General features: G+C 43.8%; 1 protein-coding gene across 1 annotated transcript in view; it reads right to left on the bottom strand.

The window, feature by feature from the left end:
* The window catches only part of LOC147703391 (uncharacterized), a 9287842-nt gene that overhangs the window by 73544 nt on the left and 9193798 nt on the right, over positions 1 to 20500 (bottom strand). The window contains exons 45-46 of the mRNA XM_086931832.1: positions 19038 to 19195; positions 6708 to 6811 (exon numbers count right to left, since the gene is read on the bottom strand). Coding sequence (XP_086787958.1) covers positions 6708 to 6811; positions 19038 to 19195 — 262 coding nt within the window. The remainder of the gene's footprint in view (positions 1 to 6707; positions 6812 to 19037; positions 19196 to 20500) is intronic.

Below are 20500 nucleotides of genomic sequence, written 5' to 3'. Positions count from 1 at the left end.
CTATATAGGTGAAGCGGACGTCACTTCATGGTGTGTACAATGCCAACACTGCTGTGCGGAACTGATAAACCCCACCTACTGGCACGCAGGAGTACTGCTCATGCAAAAATCTTCCAGATCCAGTCTGACGCCTGGAACATTGAAAAATAAGGAATCTGCAGCAAGATGTCTCTATCAGATATTGAGAGTACACAACAGCACTGCCACTAAATAAATGGATGAAAGTTATGGACAACTAATCTAAGACATAAACATCTGAGGACAATGACATGATTACTTCAATATTTCTTTTTCTTTTTTTTTTTTGGGTGCAACAGGAACTTTATTAATTTAACAAGTGTGCTAAAAAAAAAACATTATCAATTGTTATTTACATACCCACAATTTTTCAACTGGAACACACCACCTGGCCTACAAAGTGCAGATCATAGCTGCATTAAAAATGGCAGCATACAGAATTAGTGCCTCTGGACAGATATTGTTTCACTGCAGGCCTATCAATTTATGAGTGCAAGTGCAATCTAGGAAACTAATATTAACACTGTAAATTGTTTACTTAGAATACAATCTTTTTGGAATCCAGAAGAACAGTATTATAATGCCATAACCAAGATTTTTTCAAAGGTGAACTCAAAATCTGTTAATGCTACCTTCACAATGACAAGTGTAGGTCTCTGTGTTTTGGTCAATGGCAAGAATCCGCCAAACCACTGCACATCAATAACTTTCTGCAAAATATAGTAATACACAACAGCGGATTTTGGACTCATTTACGTAAATTTTTGTAACACTCCGTGATACACAAAAGCAGCATCTGCTCTAGGGTCAACTTCGTAATCCTGGTTCTTGAAGCTCAACTACTAACATCAATTTTGGGAATAATATATATGTTTTTCAAATATAAACATCTGGCTACACAGACAAGTCATTTACAAAAATAGTTCCACACATTCTTAAAGTTTATTGTTTAACTTAAAAAAATACACACAAAAAACCAACCCTGATCTGTTTACATTAGTAAAGTCTTTTCATTTCAATACTAGCATTAATCATAAATTATCCAATGACCATTATTCACAACTGTATAACGGTCCATAAAACTAACAGTCCATTCTGATGTATAACTTCATCTTACCCTAAATGTAAACCTACCATAGAATATATTCATATTGTTTTAATTTTTTCCCCAAAGGGTCCAGAGGGACACATTATAGGCAAAGAATCACAGACGACCGAAATCCTGTTGGTCAGATGCAATGTTTTGGCATTTACAATGATAAATACTCTTACTCGCATACACCATAGGCCTTGCATTGGACAGACAGAAAATACAAAAAATGGTATGCCTCCTCAAAATAGATGTTAAAAGTGGATGCCATGGCTGATGGAGAAGTTGGACTTGCTTTAACTATCACTATTAGCCAAGATACACAAACAAAAGTGAACAGGCTACTGTTCCAAAATGAGCACAGTCTCTATGAGAAGTGATAAAAAAACAAACAGCTTAATTGCCATCACCCCATAAGGAACCTTTCAATATTTCTAATGTATTGTATATAAATAGCAGCAGATGGGGATAACACAAACAAGTTACTTACCCTCTGTAACCCTTTCTGGTCAATACTCTACCTAATCACAGATTCCTCACCTTGAGAAAATCCCAAGGTGCTAGACTGATCTTGAGAATTCTTCAGCAATGCTCCAGCACATTAGTAGGTGGTGCTGTGTTGCTCAGTGATGACTCCGCACCACCATGGAAGCAATGAAATAGAGTTGCATATAAGTGTCACACTGAAGTCACCCTCCTGTATCTTTCTCCTCTGGCACTCTTAGAACTGGAGCATAGGCAAAATGTGCATGACAGTGTGCCAATCTCTAACATGGGACTTTTAAAAAATATTACAAAGGCCACTCAATAGAACAGAGAGGCAGGAGGGCAGTGAGTTACTGTAAACAACTTGTTTTTCTGAAAGGACGTCTACCCGCAGGATTCCTCACCTTTAGACTTGATACATTTTGCAGTACCTTCCAGAGCTGGAGGGTGTGGAGAGTGGGCCAAAAAGTCCTGCTCAATACCGCAGGCAAAGTGACCTTCCCATCGGACCTGACTGTTAGGTGGTACTGTTTTGTGAATGTGTGCACCAATGCCCATGTCACTGCCTGGCAGATATCTAAGACAGATACTCCTCTCACTAATGCCATTGTAGCGACCTTGTCTCTCGTGAAATGGACCAGTAGTTCTTCAGGAGACTGGTTCTTGACCATTGCCCAGCAGATTTTGATGCAGAAGGTTATCCATCTTTAAAAATGTCATCTTTAGCACTGCCTCGCCTTTTTTTGCAGTTTGAAAATCCCATACAGAGGTGATTGTGATTAGTATGCAATTTTGCAGTAGATGTCAAAACAAATAGTTCAGTTAGGCCCAAGGCAGTGGAGTCGCGTTTCGTCCTTCGAGGGATGAGGTGAAACAGAGAACACTGACAAAGTGATTAGCGAACATGAAAGGGTGTCAAGGCTTCTAAGGGTGTCCAGGCTGCCTGCACTTCACTCACTCGCGCTGGCATGAAGGCAATCAGGAATATGGTTTTCAGAGTAAACAGACTGAAGGAACAGCTATGGATTGGCTCAAAGGCTGTGCACATAAGAAATTTCAAGACCACAACAGGGTCTTCCCAAGGCATTACAAAAGGCATAGGGGGCAACATGTCCATCCAACCTTTTAGAAAATGCATCACAACTGATGATTTAAACAATGGCTGGCAAATAAACACAAGTAGTCTCAAAAGGCCGACAAATAACTTTTCAGCGCTGGACTAACAAAACAACAAATGAAAGGAATTTCAAAAAGTGTACCTATTAAGGAGCCTGTGTTTTCAGAATCACACTGAGCGAATAGGCCTGAGGCCCCCGTCTTTCTTCCAGACGAGGTAATGGCAAGAGTGTTATCTCATCCCTTGCTCTGAAAACAGTATCTGCTCAACGACAACTATGGAGAATGATTGACCTACTGCATCAAGATTCTGAAGTGTTCTTGCAAAATGCGTTCTGGAGTGTGGGGACGGTAGGGATGGGTAGAAGTAAAAGGTAGAGCATAATCTTTTATGACGATTTGTTAGATCCGTCTGTCGGAAGTGATGGATCTCCAGCCAGGGAGAAAATGTTGCATGCATCCTGCATCCTACCGGCCCAGCATGAGTTACTGAGGTCAAAATCAAGCAGCCTGGAAATCCATGCATCAGAGTAGGATGAGTTGGGGAATACGGGCTGTGCTGAGCCACATGAATTATTCTGGTACCACGCCCTTGAAAGGAGTGGGCAAGCTGCTGTACAACAGGATGTGAGGGGTTTCATTGTCTGAAAGCTTGGCCCCTTGAGTAGCCTCAGAATTTCCTGAACTGGTGAGGAAATTATTTTGCTCAGATGGACAAGCAAAGGGATCATGCTATGGAGAGGCTACCTTTAAATCATTCCAGCACCAAATCAGCCTTCTCCTTGGATAACTTGGCGCAATGAAAGGGCCTATCAATGAAAGATGCTAGCAAGTTACCTGAAAACCCAGTAGACCTCATCCAGGAATGTAGAATGCTGGTGCATGTAGCCCTGCCAATTTAGTCAGTCAATTTTAGGCTGCCTGGAACACATATTTTGCAGCATTCTGCCATCAAGAAGAGTCTGGAGTAACGGGCTCTGTGATCCTCTGGGAAACTATCACTGGCTGTGTCTCACAAGGCATCTATGTGTTGGCCTAGCAAGCAAACTATATTGATAGATCCAAGTGCAAGACTAACTGTAGAGAACAGACTCTTCCCAAAGGCAACAATTATTTTTGATTCCCTTTCAGGCGATTGGCCATAAAGAAACCAGGTTGGCCTTACATGTGAGACTTAGATGATCAGACTCTCTGGTGTCGGATGTTTCATTACAAAGTCTGGTTAACCAGCGCAAGTCCATAACAGCTATGGGTCGACTGATTAGCGGACTGGAACATGGCTTAGACCTTGTAGCCATGAGAGCATCAGTAAAGGCTTCATTAAATGGCAGCAGTAGCTAAGATGAAGTGAGCCCTGGCAAAATGATTTCAGTCAGCACATTTCATTCAGTTTCAATCGTGGGCAACAGCAGTTCTAGTGCAGCAGCAGGCCTTTGAACCACCACTGCAAATGAGGCACTGGACTGGGTTAGAGTCACATCCAAAGCGAACGCGGATCCTCTGCTGGTAAATGGATCGAGGCAGAGGTATAGGATCAGGGGGAGGTTGAATTATAACTGGTTGCACTTTTGTGATTTCATACTGCAACACTGTTCAAGATTAAGCCGATGTTGACTCAGGGTCTGAGATAGGCATTTGGACCTCATCTATCGGTGTTGACAGAGTTGGCACCGGCACTGGTATGGAAGAAACCTTCTGCTACCTGGGTGCCAGTGTAGAGGTCTGAACCAAAATCAGTATGGGCCTGGTAGTGGGGCCAGAGGGGCCAGACAACGTTGAGGCGACCCCACCAACAGCATTCTGACTAGAGACCTTTGTGGCTACTTAGGGGCCACCGGCAGGCACTAAAAACCTTCAAAATTCTCTCTTTGAAGGCTTCTATCCACTGCAGGGTTGACAATGGCAAGCTGATCTGTGGATGTGCCAGGAACAGATGTGGAAACAACCGGATTCCAGGGCCTATGAAGGAGTGTGACGTTTATCATGAGGCCTTTTTGCCTTCTTGCCTGACTTTGAGTGGCAGGATGGGGAGGAATTCGACTTTGTCTTTTCATGTTTATGTTTGTACTTTGACTTCAACTGACTGGAAAACATCAAGCAGGACGTGGACCTTTCATGGAATTTGTCCCCAGAACATGACGACGACCAGGTGCTCGCCCAGAGTCTGCGACCTGTGCTTCAACCGTGCCCGCTTTTTGAGCTCAGCAATGTAGAGTTTTGCCTCCTGGTCTCAGATGTCCTTCGGGAGCATGAGAGCACACTTGTCGCACAGATTACAGTCATGTGTGTAGCTCAAGCGCCAGAGGCAGACCCCATGCAGGTACGCGAACCTGCAGTCATGTTATGACTCGCATCTTCTTGATTGTGGTGGGGATATCATTCTCACACACTGATAAAGAATGAGAACATCATTGGACCACAGATAAGGGAGCAGAGCTCATAATCCGCAGCTAAGGACATGGAAAGAAAGAGGCTCATGGCAACGCACAGGAGTGACACTTACAAGGGGCTTGACTTTGAAGCCATAAGGCACCACCTTCCTCTGCCTTGGAGCATTGCTGAAACACTCTCTCACTCCAGTATTGCACTAAGGATAGTCTAAATCTGAGGCGAGAAGTATCCATCAGAAATAGAGTTATTTTTTCTCGTAGGTGGACAATATTCCATACATGCAAAACTCAAACGCCTAGGCACACATAAAATAGAATCAAGTTCATGTGAACACGGGTATATACAGACACGAAAGGTATCTTTCCAGATAGAAGGAACAGTCTGGAAATGATGTTGGTAGGGAGTTCAATCTTTTAATTTCTTGCCAAAAACAATGCACGTTGAACAAGCCAGCCGACACTTGTTACGTCCACTACCTGGAACCGAGTGACTCATCGTGGGGGCTGCGTTATGTATTCTGAACTAAGACGGGATTTTATGTAATAGACTAGTTCCGAATGATTGGCCACATTGAAGATTGCCCCACAACCTCAAAGCCTTTCAGCAACACATGCACAAGTACTGTTACTCAGTATGATTGACCTTTGCAGTTCACTTTTGAAACTGTTTTAACTCTGACACCGGCGGGGTTTGAATTATCACCGGCTGAGTGATTACCTGGACCAAACTTGTGCTCAACAGCCCTGAAGAAGTCGCGGAGCAATTCTCCTTAAAGCGACGAAACACGTGTCGGCTGGCTTGTTCAACGTGCATTGTTTTAGGCAAGAAATGTAAAGATTGAACTCCCTACCAACATAATTTCCAGACTGTTCCTTCCATCTGAAAATATACCTTTTGTTTGCGTATATACCTGTGTTCACATGAACTTGATTCTGTGTTATGTGTGCCTAGGCGTTTGAGTTTTGCTTGTTTGCTGTAGGTGTAACCCACACTTGCTTGAGGGGTTATAGGGCTTATCCCCTTGCCTAGTTTGCACCATACATACCATATTTTTAAATCTATACCTCTTTGAGTATATTGTCTGAGCGCTTGGAATAATCCCTGAGCTAAAAACCCTTGTTTGAAGTATAAATATTCCATACATGTCCTAGTGCTAAGACAACGTTTGTTCATACTTAAAATCAATAAAATATGATTATAACAAACAGCGTCTGGCTGATGGTGTCACACGTGGTGGGTCCCCCTGGAAAGCTGCAACCTCATGCCATAATAGCCTTCCTAATTAATAATGTTTGGTTTGCAGTGGAGCCGCAAGAATATCATAAACCATAATGCAAGTGAGGAAAAGTCCCTTGTTGCCCCTAGTTAGGAAAGAAAAAGACAGAAATAACTGGGGTGACTTCGACCACACACACCTCGGGGCCACAAGTTCACTGGACAAGTTGCACAAATGATAGCAAAAGCCTAAAACATTTTGTAAAATTCACAATGAGCTGTTTAACAGATCTACCGCATTCTTGTCAATGACCTCTTTTGAGGTCTATTCATGAATAGGAGGAAGGCATTCGTATATTTTGTTGATTTAGGAATGGCAAAGAACAATTACCTGCAGAATAACTAACTAACGTCAGCGTCGTGCAAAGGTGGATAAGATAGTGTTCTGGGAGATTGTTGAACAGCCGCTGTTTTTTCAACAGGTTTAACCCAATCCTGAGAAAGAAAAAAACATGATACTTTATACAACATTTCTTTCAGATGTTTCATAATACCAACTTGTTTTCATGGTTCTATCTCCCTGCCTTCTGCCAATTATTTGTGCTGTAATTGACAGAAATAGTTGGCACTCAATTTATCGATCTTGGAAGGATGGAAAGCAGTACTGGCCTTGCCATGAGCTTTATTCATAACAATCATATCACTCCAGGTGTTAGCTGCGCGCATGAACTTACTTTGCCATTTTCCTAGTATCAGTGGCGTGCCAAGCGAATATAGCACTTCACATTGCATGCGTTTACAATAGATGCCATTACAAAGCGGTTGTTACAACGACTGCGTTGTAATAATAATAAAGAAATCTATAAAGCGCATGGTTACGCCATCTCGGCGTGTCCCCGCGCTGAGTGAGAGGGAGGTGACCGCTGACCGCATCTGAGGTCCACTCTATGCTAACCGGAGAACAAATATGTTTTAAGCTGCCTTCTAAACTTAGCTTCAGAGATCTCCACCCTGAGTTTTACAGGGAGTTTGTTCCAGTTCTGAGCTGCCAGGAACCTGAAGGAACGGCCTCCCATTCTGGCCTTCTTTACCTTCGGAATTTTCAACAGCCTGGTCCCACTGGATCTAAGGGACCTTCCTGGCATATACCTGGTGACCAAGTCACTCAGATATGATGGGCCAAGGTTCTGGGAGATGCGGTGGCAGGTGCATAATGCCTTAAAAAACACTCTTTTCTTTACTGGAAGCCAGTGCAGTGAGTCTAGGTTTTTTTTTAAGCCGCCCTCCTAGGCTGCATAAGTACCAGCCATGCGGCAGCATTCTGCAAGACCTGTAGTCACCCCAGACCTTTTGCTGTGGCGCCAAGGTGGAGTATGTTGCCATAGTCTAGGCGAGATGTAATAAGAGCATGCACCATCGTCTTCCTAGACCCTATCGGGAGGAGATCTAACGTTTTGCGTAGATTTTTTAGGATCCAAAACATTTCCCCACTACCCGTCTAATATGTCCATCATAGGAAAGAGTGGAATCCACGCAGACTCCCAGAGTTTTTGCCTCGGTGCATGGTATGGGGGTAGGGCCCAGACTCGAAGGCCACCAAGCCGACGTTCAGCTCGATGTGTCACCTCCCACCACAAGCACCTCTGTCTTGCTGCCATTCAATTTCAGGCAGTTCTTATCCGTCCAGGAGGCAAGCTCCTGCATGCAAGCCCTGAAATTAGAGGCCGCTACCTCTGGTGCCTGGGATAGGGAGATCAACAGCTGGGTGTCGTCAGCATAAGAGACAACCCCAACTCCAAAACCCTGTACTATCTCCGCCAAAGGAGTCATGTACAGGCTGAACAGGGTAGGGCTCAGGGCAGAACCCTGAGGCACTCCCTGCTTCAATTTAATGTCATTGAAGTAATGTGCACCCTGTCTAACCTGAAAACTGAGGCCTACCAGGAAGGACTTCAGCCATTTCAGGGCCGAGCCTGGGACACCGCCCGTATTCAGACACTGCAGCAAGGTGTAGTGTGCTACAGTGTCGAAGGTGGCACTGAGGTCTAACATGATCAGAGCCATAGTGTTCCCAGCATCAGCCCCCTGTCTAATAGTTGCCGTGGCACGTAGTAGAGCAGTTTCCGTGGAATAACCCACCCGAAACCCTGATTACGACGGATGTAGGAGACTCGCTTCTTCCCAATGTGTCATGAGTTGACGATATGCCACCTTCTCTGCTACTTTTGCCAAGAATGGCAGAAGCGAGATGGGTCGCAGATTTTCTAATTTGTCTTGACTGATGTTCGGCTTCTTCTTAACTGGGAGAACAATGGCTTGTTTCCAATTCCCTGGCAGCGTGTGTAGATTTAACGAGACCTCCAACACATGCCTGATGAACGACTCAAGAGTCTCCAAACTCTCCCCCATCACCTTAGGTGGGGCCAGATTTAATACTGAGACAGATTTTACTAAGAGTCCCTGGAGAGGGAACAGTAAAGTTGTTCAGTCTCAGCCTTGCTTCATTTCTCCCAGCTGTTCCTCAAATTCAGCGCCCCTCCTTACGGTCCCTGAGAAGGATGAATACATTTCCTTCACTTTCTCTGAGAAATAATTTGCAACCCGATTGCAATCCTCAGCAGAGCCCCTACTTGGCACAGCAGTAGCAGCCAGGGAGGAGATCTCCTTGTATATTTTAAAGAGTTCTTTTGTAGAATTCTCCGCCATCCCAATTCTGGCCTTGTAATGGGTGGCTTTGGCCCGTCTTAAAAGACCGTGGTATTTCCTCCGTTCCTCCCTGTATTTCAATCTATCCTGGTTCAAAAATCCCTTTCTCCACTGCCTCTCTAGACGTTTACATTCAGCTTTTATGAGATGTAGAGCAGGGGTAAACCAGGGTGCAGATTTATGTACCCTACCCATAGCTTTGTTCGAGAGCAGCGGGCCACCTTATTAAGAGCATCGATTATATGCCTCTCCAGATTCATACAGGCAGTTTCACTGTCTGAGCCACCCGGGGGCCCACCCATTGTCAACTCTCTATTAAAATCATCCTGGCATCCTTATCACAAAAGGCATCAGAAAGTGATCTGACCAGGGAAACGGGGAGGGGGTAGATACTTCTACATTTTCCCAGCTGGTGAACACCGGATCAAGTAGGTGTCCTTGCTGATGAGTAGGAGAGCATGATTTCAGGCATAGGTGAAGTGACCGAAGATCCTGGCGTAGATCAAATGCCTCCTTATTCAGAGGTTCCTCCAAATGGAGATTCAGATCACCCAGAACCAAGAATTTATCATGTCTTAAGACTAAATGAGCAATACCCTCCAGCAGACTGGGCATAAAGCGTATAGGGGAACCTGGGGGTCTATAGACCAAAAGCCCTTTCACCATAAGGTTAGGGCTGATGTTCAGGGTAAAGGAGCCGGCCTCACTTTCACATAGCATAACTGGTTCAAGGAAGCATTCAAGAGGAGACGTAAAAATCACCGCTATCCCCCTTCCTCTGCCTACCGCCCTATCAATTCTGGCTATAGTATAGCCGGAGGGGAGTGCCTCTAAAATATCTGGCTCAGAATCGGCATCCAGCCAGGTCTCAGTAAGAAACAGGAGATCAAGCATAGTGTCCGAGAGCAAGTCAGCAATTTCGATGTTGTGTTTACTGAGAGATCAGACCAGATTTATGTATATCGCATACTATTACAACGCATGCCGCTACAACGACTTGCTGTAGGGGGCTCGCTGAATTTAAGAATAGCGATGATTTACTATTCCCACTCCAGTGTGTGCAACAGTAGGGAAGGTGTTGGAGTAGTAAAACACAAGTTACTTACCTGTACACTGTGGTTCTCCAGTATTGATATCTTTCATAGATTCACATGCTTGAATCTTCCCCGTATTCATGGTGTGAGTCTCACGGTATTTAAAATATAGCAGTATGTAAGAAAATTCATATAAACCAATGCAAAGGGAACCAGATTTTTGCTAACCCATTGTCATCTTTAAAAGGCCCAACTATCAGCCAATGAGACGCCAGCCCTGAGACCACAATCCCCTGCAGAGCCACCATACATCAGATTTCAAGCACAAGTGTGAGTCTGAGCTTCCCATCATGAGGTAAAATTGGTTTGCCTTAAAACGGGGAGGCGGGCGGGCCGCATGTGAATCTATGAAAGATGTCAATACTGGAGAATCACAGTGTACAGGTAAGTAACTTGTTTATTCTCCAGCATTGAATCTTTCATAGATTCACATGCTTGAATCAGAATAGTAAGCAGTACATAACTTTCAGAAAAGCCTTTTAAAGGCATGACCCCTTTTCTCCTTATGATCAAATAACCACTTTTTACATCCTACAAGTGGAAGAAACAAAACACCAGTTTGTCTGTCCCAAAAGTTAAAACATCAAAGACTAAATATACATTTAACTATATACGTAAGCAATCACAACATGTATCTATGTATATGTATATACAGTCACACAAGACTGAAGAAGTACCTTAATGAAACAGTTGACGGAGCACGGCTTTTCCCTTCACCGAATCTCCTTTCCATGCTGTATCCAAACAGTAGTGCATGGTAAAGGTATTGACATTTGACCGTGTTGCCGCCCTACAGATGTCCGTGTGCGACACTCCCGCGAACAATGCATCAGAAGTAGCCATCTTCCTTGTCGAATGGGCCGTCACCTTTGAAATCAGTGGTCTTCCTGCCTTCTCGTGGCAAAAGGCAATTACTGAAGATGTCCATTGTGATATACTGTTTCTAGACAAAGCATACCTCTTCTTGGGAGGGGCAAAAGCAATGAATAATTGGTTTGATTTTTGAAATGTCTTTGTCCTTTGGATGTAAAATCTCAAGCAATGTCTGACGTCTAGTGTGTGAAGGGATCTTTCCACTATAGACGTTGACTCCAGAAAGTATGTAGGTAGAACAATAGGTTGATTCAGATGGAATGAACTCGGGACCTTCAAAATGAACGTTAGATTCGTTCTCAGCACCACCTTATCCCTCTTGAATTGCATAAAGGGTTCAGAAATTGAAAAGGCTTGTATTTCACTGACACTTCTAGCCGATGTTAGGGCCAGAAATAGTGCAGCTTTCCAGGACTGGAACTTTATCTCAGCCTTATGGATAGGTTTGAACGGTGGCTTCATCAGCTGTGCAAGAACCGTGTTGAGTTGCCAGAGAATTGCTGGACGCTTTATTGGTGGAATACTCGGATGAGTCCTTTCATAAACTCCTTAATTACTCTGGCAAACAAAAAAGATGCCTGCCCCGGTTTTCTCCGATACCTCGAGATTTCAGCTAAATGCACCTTAAGAGATACACAGACTAAGCCTGTTTGGGCTAGATGCTGCAAATGTGGCAGTATTTTAACCGGCGCGACTGTAAAGGGCAAAGAGAGTGATCCAAACACCATTGGCAGAACCTCTTCCATTGTGCAGCATACTTTTTCTTGGTGCAAATTGCTCTTGAGTAACTGAGAATATCTCGGCACTCTTGAGGAATATTCAGGGATTGAAATTCCTGGTCATGAGGTTCCAAGCTGACAAATTCATAGAGCCTATCTGTGGGTGCACCACTTGCCTCTTGCTCATCGATATCAGAGCAAGCACAGGCGGAAATTGTATATGAGGCGATACAAACATTCGCAGAAGTTCTCTGAACCAGAACTGTCTCAGCCTTGCCGGTGCTATGAGGATCAGATGCGTAGCACTTTTGGCATTAGAGGGAATGGCGAAAATGCGTGGGCAAACATTAATGTCCAACGTACCTGAAGAGCATTCCTCCACGATCCTTTTGAGGGAATCTGCTCGCAAAACTTTTGCATTTCTTGTTTTCTCGTGTTGCAAATAGGTCCGAACCTGGAGTTCCCCATTGTTCGAATATTTGCAGAATCCAATGGCGATCTAACTCCCATTCGTGTCATAGGCTTGAAGACCTGCTTAGGGAGTCTACCCACGTGTTGTGGACTCCTGGAACATGTTGTATCTGTAGAGTGATATTGTGTTTTAGAAGCCACTGCCAAATTACTTGAGCTTGAGAGGATAATGTTTGTAACCTTGTTCCTCCCTGCTTGAGCAGGTAAAACACAGTGGTAGTGTTGTCCGTTCTCATTAGAACTGGGGAAAAATGGATTCTGGGGAGAAATGTTGTAGACCTAAAAACACAGCTTTTAGTTCCAGCAAATTGATGTGCATCAGTGCCTCCTGAGAGTTCCAGTGACCTGAAATTCTAGGACTTGCAGATGAGCTCCCAACCCTTGCAAATATGCATCTGTGTCATTTAAAAACTGGGAGTTTGAGGCTCGAATAGTAGTCCTGTAGAAATATTTGTTCTTATCCCCCACCATGTCAGAGCTTTCCTTATTTGTGGAGTGATAGAAAAGAGATCCTTGAATGATCCTTGAGCCTGTATCAATTGTAGGTCGAGTTGTTCCTGACGTGGCCTCATGTGGAGCCGACAATTTGGAATTAGTGGAATGCACGATGAGAGCATCCCCAGCATAGATTTGTATATCCTCACTGAAACTGACTCTTTTCTTTGTATCCATGGCACCAACTTTAATATTTTTGAAGAGGTTCTTCTGATGGGCATGCGTTTGCCTCTCTTGTCTTCAGCACTGCCCCTAGAAACTGTAGAGTTTGTGACGGTACCAGGAAAGATATTTCCACATTGACTCTTAGAGAATTTTGAATAGCTGACGACAAGCTCCTAACGAGTTTTCAGTTAAGTGGTATGTAGGTCCCTTTACTAGCCAGTCTTCGAGATAAGGGTAGACCTGATGACTTTGCTGCCTCAGAAACGCCGCCACTGGTGCCATGCACTTTGTGATCACCCTCTGCGCTGACCGGAGACCAGAGTGCAATACTTTGAACTGAGAGTGGCACCCCGCCAAGTTGAACCTTAGATAATGTCGATGTTTGACGTGAATCGGGACATCAAAGTGTGCATCCAAGAGATCTGATAATGTCATAATGTTTCCTCTATTTAGCATCAGGAGAATCTCTTGTGGCAATAGCACTCTGAAGAGTTGTTTTTTGATATACTTGTTCAAACTCCTTAGATGCATTACCTGCCTCCATTTGGTACTTTTTTTTCTTTATTAGGAAAAAATGTGAGTAGAATCCTTTTCCGCTATGTTGCTGAGGAACCTCTTCTATCGCCCCCATCAGAAGAAGATCTGAGATCTCCTTCTTTAGCAAGGTCAGATGATGTTTCTTGGGGACGGGAGGATGGGCAGGAGGCTTTTGAACGAACTTTAGGGTGTGTCCCTGATGAATAATGTCTAACACCCATTTGTCCGAGATTATTGCTAGCCAGTGCGGGTAATATTGATAGAGGTAGTGGTTCTGATGAGGTTTGCGTCGTAACGAGGTGGGTGGTGCCCCGAAAGTGTCGCTGACGTCTACCACTGTCCTGTGACATTCCCCGTGCCGGAGTTCTTCTTCTCGCCACCTGTTGTTGGTAGAGCACATTAGGTGATCGATACTGCTGCTGGTTTGCATACTGGCAATAACCCTGTTGCTGGTAAGGTTAGTATCTATAGGACTGAAAAGAAGGCCTTTGTTGGTATTGGCCTTTTCCTCCTCTACCTCGAAAGGGCTGAAACCGCTGCTGTTGTAGTGTCCCTGGTGAGCATGTTGTGTCCATATTAGCCTTTTTCCATTGAAGAGCCTCAACTATATGTTTTCCAAATAGATTTCCACCAACAAAGGGCATTTTGACAATCGTAGCTTTGATCTCCGGACAAAAAGAAGTTGCTTTAAACCAGCCTTGCCTGCTTAAAGCGATTGCTCCTGCCATCTGTCTGAAAGCCCATGATGAGAACTCTATGTCTATATCAATCATCTCAGAGGCTTCTCTAGGCCTCTCTTGTAGTATCTGCCTCGCCTCTTCTGTCTTATCGTCCAGAAGATGACCTAGGAAATGTGCCAAATCGAACCACATTTGCCGGTCGTACCAACATATTATGGCTAACACATTTGATGTCTTGATGGAAGTGACCGTCATCACTGTAAAATGCTTTCCTGTACCATCCAGCCTTCTACCATCCTTATTAGGAGGAGCAGAACATGTAGCCGCAGGATTCCTAGAGCACCTCTGGGCTGCCTGCATGACAACCGACTAGGGTCTTGGATGACCGATTAGACATGCCAGAGACGTTTCCGGACCCTTATATTTCTTCCCCAAACTGCTGCAGGTACTGAAACAAGACTTTTCATAATTTCTATACCTTCTTCTCAGATGTAGTTCACCATTGTAATGGCCCAAATTAATTTCCTAGCGGAATTCTTAAAATCATATAGAAGACAGTCCGCCTGTTTCATGAGAAGAGGTAAGTCAAACTTCTTTGAGGCCCACTATAGCTGTTCGTGATACCCTCCAATGTCTCCCAGCTGAGAATTTGCTGGGGAAGGTGTGGGAGAAGGAGAAGATGGTGAACATACTCATCCCATTCATCGCCCACAGGCACCACATCCTGCGTCAGCTCTCCCAATTCTGGCTGGTCCTCCACATCACTCTATACAGTCATCTCTGATGGCAATAACTCTTGGAGGTAGTGTCTTCTGTGGAAACGTTGGTGGCTGTGGAGACTTGAAAGTAGATGCACCATGCTGTTGACTTGGGTGCTAGGCACAGGAGCATTAGCTTCCGGGAAGCAGGTGTAACAGTCATTAATCATGTGTCTCAGGGCCATGATGAAGGAGATTGGCACTGATATGGTATCTTCCCGGGGCGTCGGAAGATTATCCTCCTCTTCCTCAAAATCATAACTCTGCTGAAAAGATTCGTACCTATGTGATTTTGGAGGCGGGTAATTTTTAAAGGAGAAATCCGTCTCCAAATAAATGTCTTATCACGATATGCGATCCATAGTTCTATGTATCGTTTATAGACTATGGTCTAAATAAACTTTGTGTGTCATCATCATCATCACCGCCTCCAAATACTCCCGACTTGTCTTGATACTCGTCTTCATTATTAGTATCCTGTCAGTTTATCTTAAGCTGCAATGGATTATAAGCAAGCACAATCAAACCTTCATCCTCTGATTCCTGCATTTCCAATAAGTGAGAAGGAGGAAGTGGAGACAGTTTACTCCAAGATGCCAACTCTGATGACATCCTTCCTGATTCTGGCATCATGGATCTCTTTTTTCTCTCGGTTTGCAGGGTCATCGATGGTGGCATCCTTTTTATTGTTATCTTCATTGACAAGACTTGCATCTTTGGCTATTTGAATACCATCATCAATGAGGTCGTCGTCGAGGGCGTCGACAAAGCCTGTTTCATTGTCGACGGTGCCTTCATCTGTGCCGTCAACGGTGCTGTCGTCGATGATGCCGTCATGGCGGCGGCCGTCGATATGGCTGTCGATGTGGTAAAAGTTGTAACTCTTGTTGTTGATGACGACGTAGTCGGCATCGGTGTTGCCATCGTTGACACAGTCAGTGAGGGACTGACTGTCGTCGATTTCACTGCCCTCGTCGAGGGGGCAGCCATTGATGGGTCCGTCAACTGGGTCTTTTTTCCGACAGATGCTTTACGAGGAGTATGTGGCACTGAAGAAAATGGTGCAGCCTTCCTATGAGAAGTGCTGTCAGAGGGCAGAGAAGCCAGTAATTTGTCCTTGGTCTTACAGACTTTTGGCTTCTTGGTGTCAGTTTTAGTAGAAGTAGACTCCGGCTTTCTTTTATGCTCTGGAGTAGAATCAGCCTCTTCAACATCCGAGTCAGACTCTGATCTGGATTTCTTCTTCTGTAGCCACAGAAACAAACGTGCTTCTCTGTCTTTTAATGTCTTTGCAGAGGAAGTCCTGCAATATTTACAATCCCTGGGTACATGATTGGGATGTAAGCAGTATGGGCAGTCTTTGTGGGGGTCCTCAGAAAACAGTCTAGCCTTCCCACAAGATCTGCAGCCTCTAAATAATCTCTTTTTTAGAGCCCTCAGCCATCTTTCACAATGTGAGGAAAACAATACCTCTTCCTTTCCAGAGAGTTCTGAAGTGGAAACAGTGGGGTCAAAAGTTTATCAACAGAGAGAATTCAGCAGAGCTCAGGGAGATTCCATCCCACGCAACGTGCGGTTAGAAATCTTAGGTATGGTGGCTCTGCAGGGGATTGTGGTCTCAGGGCTGGCGTCTCATTGGCTGATTAGGCATCGTAAAGATGACAATGGGTAACAAAAAAATGTGTTTCCCTTTGCATTGGTTTGTATGAATTTTCTTATATACTGCTATATTTTCAATACTGTGAGACTCCCACCATGCCGAGGAGGAAGATTCAAGCATGTGAATCTATGAAAGATTCAATGCTGGAGAAATAAAACTATTCCTTAGTTTAGCATGCCCCCTACAGCAAGTCGTTGTAACAAATTGCGTTGTAATCGTATGCAATGTATCAACCGCGTTTTAATAGCATGCGATATAACGCAAGCGATGTGTAGGCTGTTCCCCATGCCAAGCAAGTGAGGTGTCCAATTGCAATCCAAGAAATCAAGCACCATTGTTTGGTAGTAAAAAATAGTGATTAATTGGAGTGAAGAGGGCCCCTCACCCGGTGCCACTGATTTTGCTGCTCTAGCGACAGCTATGCTCCTGTATGATATTATATGGGTATTTTATTAGAGCCAAAGCAATTGCTGGAATAAGTATTATTGTTCACACAGGGCCAGATGTTCAAAGCACTTTTTCAAACACTCAAATTCTGAGTTTGCGTCTGAAAAAATTCAATGCTTTTCTAAATGTAACTTTTACCTACTCCTAAAATGGGATTCTAACCCCATACTGATTCAGAATTTGGAGAGGGTGTGTTGCAGTGGTCCCCTCCAAATACTGAATCACTATGCAATTTATCAATGTTTTACAACCAAAATCCCATCACAAAACTTTTAAAAATTACTGATTACAAAGATGGAGTGGTATTGCACAGTGGATGTAAAAAATATGTTTGTTGGGGGGTAGGTAGTGGTCCAGGAGACCACTGCCTACTCTGAAACAAACTTTAAAAAAAGACAACTTTTCTTTTTAATCACATACCTATTTCCACTGAGAAAAACGGGCTGCATTTAAGTTTTTGAAAGCTGATCACAGAAATGATTCTCTGCTGACTAGCATGCCCCCATCCTTATGAGGCCATGCAATTGGAATGGTAATGGCCACCAATCTGAGTGAGTCTCAATTTGTGATGTACCTCATTAATATTCATTAGGTAGGTTGTATTGCGACCCACTGCAAGTTGGAATTTTGCAAGGTGACCTTCAGTACATAGGTCGATGCTTTACATTTTTCACTTGCTGCCAAAATTCTGACTGCAATTTGTGAAAATGTTTTTGTGACAAGTAATAAGTACACAAGGCATATCATTCTGAAACTAATTTCTGTATGCTCCTGTGTATGCTCCTGTGTCTCAGGGACCTCACAACTTCTCTTTGCTTTACTTTCTGAGAAAATAAACTCAAAAGAGATGGACTGGTAATTTGTAAATAGGAATATCTAGCGATTTGACAAAGGACGGGTGTTTCTGACTGAATCTAATATGTACAGTCAATTGTATGCCTTAATTATGAGTTAAGAGCAGGGGCGTCTCCTCCGCGAGTCGCCTCACTGCTTTTTGAGCAGGAAAAATAAAATGATAATACCATAGTTATTATCATTTTATTTTTCGCAGGCTCGGAACTGGGTTAGGGAGGGGCTGGAGGCACAGGGGGGAGGAGTGGTTTGTACACTCCAAGTGCGTATGACTGCTTGGCCAGCCGTCTTGGCCAGACCAAATAGTAATGCGCACTTTGCATGTTCCCCACCAGGCTGCATTTCATAACCTGGTGGGGAGCATGCCTAGGCCCATATGAGCACTGATCCACAGCGCTCAGACTAATAACAACGCTGCTTTGCAGCCGTTGATGGGTGCTCAGATAGGGACTGAGGGTCTGGGCATGCATGAGGGAGCCAATCACAAGGCAGCATTGCAGCGCTGTGATTGATTATGGAGAAACAGCCTGGGGGGCTTCCTGGTTCTGGGACCCGCCAGAGAAGCGGAGGAGAGACATGGCTGGCGGAAGAGGTAAGTGGTATTTTTTGTTGTTGTTATTTTAATCATGAACTCCAGCACTTTTTATGAGCATCAGTTAAGGACACATTAAATTATGGTAGGCACGGGGAGATTAAGCGATTTGCCCAGTATCACAGGATGTTGAGCCGAGGCTGAGATTCTAACATGGTTCCTCAGCTCCAAGGTTGACAGCTCTGGCAATTACACCACGTCGTCTCCCCACTTTCATGGTTAGTAGTAGGTCCTGTTTTAGGCGGCACTAACAGGAGAAATAGGCTGGTGACCAGAGCCCCAGCGCTTATGTTTTTTGCAAATGTGGGTGCAACTGTTTACCTCAGTTTTGCGCTCTGCCCTAAGATCATAATCATAGTCTCTACTCTATCTTTACTCTCTCACTGCCAGCCATTCCTGCTTTTGCACTCCATCCCTGTTGTAATTATTTTATAAATCCTGCGACTTCTGCTATAAAGAATTTGTGCAATTTTAGTTATGAAAAAGAACTTCCTGGCGTTATTCCTGAGACACACCTCATCTCGTTCATTCATTAATCATCTCTTTGTAGGAATAAAGAAGTGCGCTGTCTTCAGCATGTAATCATTCAAACTATTACTCTTCTCTATCACGGATTACTTTCTTCACTCTAACAATTTAGAAGACACACACAGTTTGTAATTGAATAGCTACCTGGCAAAAATCTCACTTTTCATACAACTCGGGGTGTCTTCGAAAAGTGTGCTGAAATCGAGACCACGGGTTCGATCAAATAAGTAGCTGTAAAATCGCATCACACGGTCTTGTAAAGAAGACGGGACCTTTTTATTCAACATGTAGGTCTTCACTGCCTGCCAGAGTAAAACAACAAAGCTTATTACTAAAAGAAACAGAATGCTTTCTTTGAAAGCAAATACATAACACTTTGACAAGGCCTAGAAAGTACTCAACAGGTTGAAACATGTTGACATCCACCAAAAGCTAACCCTGCATTTAGAAACAGAGACATCATTAAGGACTCTCACAATGGTGGCATTTATTAATCGATGAATAACATTACCCTTGAAAATTGTGGATCGCATAATTGAAGCAATGGTGAGATGATACTTGTAAAAGATTCCCTCAAGGGGTATTTGTTATTACGCTCTGAATTCACATATGCACTTATGAACCTTTATGCACCTTCTTATCAACTGTCCAAATCAAATTGTGACTAATGCAAGAATAGGGTTGTCAGAGAATCATTGCTTAGGCTGTAATGTGTTGATTATTTAAGAATTAATTTCATATTTAAGAGAATTCCATGGAGAGATGTAATCAGGATGCAACTGGCACATACTACCATAAACAGGTTTAATTTAGCCCAGCGAAATTAGACTTTTGTGTCCTCTTCCTGTGATTTTGTTAACATCTTTAGTCCTTCTCTTGATCCCATCACAGCTAATCAATTGAGTGTGTGTGGAAGACCATGGTCTGCTGGAAAAGTGATGGAGGTCCAGCTGGTATCGCATTAAGCGCTGAAGACCAACCAACTTAAAAAAAACAATCACCACAAAAAGATGGGGCATCGCCTTGTAGGGACGGAGCGTCGTGCTGAGAACAGTCTAAGAGGCACTTTTGCCCCCTTAACCCACCAGGTTTCCTCTGCCCCATTAATAAAAAGCTTGCAGCCGCTGATATTCTGCGGCGTTTTCAAGACTCTAAATCGATACAGGATGCTAAGAGTTTCTAAGACCAGATGGGAACCTGCTCAGTGCAGCAGTTTCCAACTCGCCTCCCCTTTCACCATATGTAATCAACTCTTCGTGAGTGGCTGCGTGAAGGGAACTGATATCGTGTAGCACATGGTGGTAGCATGTGAGTTGGCAGGCCTGCAACTGGGATAGGGCCAATCAATACTCCTGCTGCACGGTCTTGTTCATCGTGAGATCAAACAAGTTCTTCCCACCAAAGCTACAGTTCATGAATTTCTCGTGGGCCCTCAACTTCTAGTCTGAGAGTGAATTGAATTGAATTAAATGTATTAACTGTTCGAATAATTAAAATCATTACAGTAAAAAGTGCAAAAGTATTGTTTAAAAACAATTCCCCCTACCTCCTGCCCCTCCCCTCCCCTTTGATGTCCTTGACTTTATGATCTACCATTGGCCTTTAGC

This window comes from Lissotriton vulgaris, chromosome 7, assembly GCF_964263255.1.
Source record: "Lissotriton vulgaris chromosome 7, aLisVul1.2, whole genome shotgun sequence".
Lineage (NCBI taxonomy): Eukaryota > Metazoa > Chordata > Amphibia > Caudata > Salamandridae > Lissotriton > Lissotriton vulgaris.
Note: the sequence above shows the minus strand (reverse complement) of the source record. Positions and strands in the feature narration are given on the sequence as shown.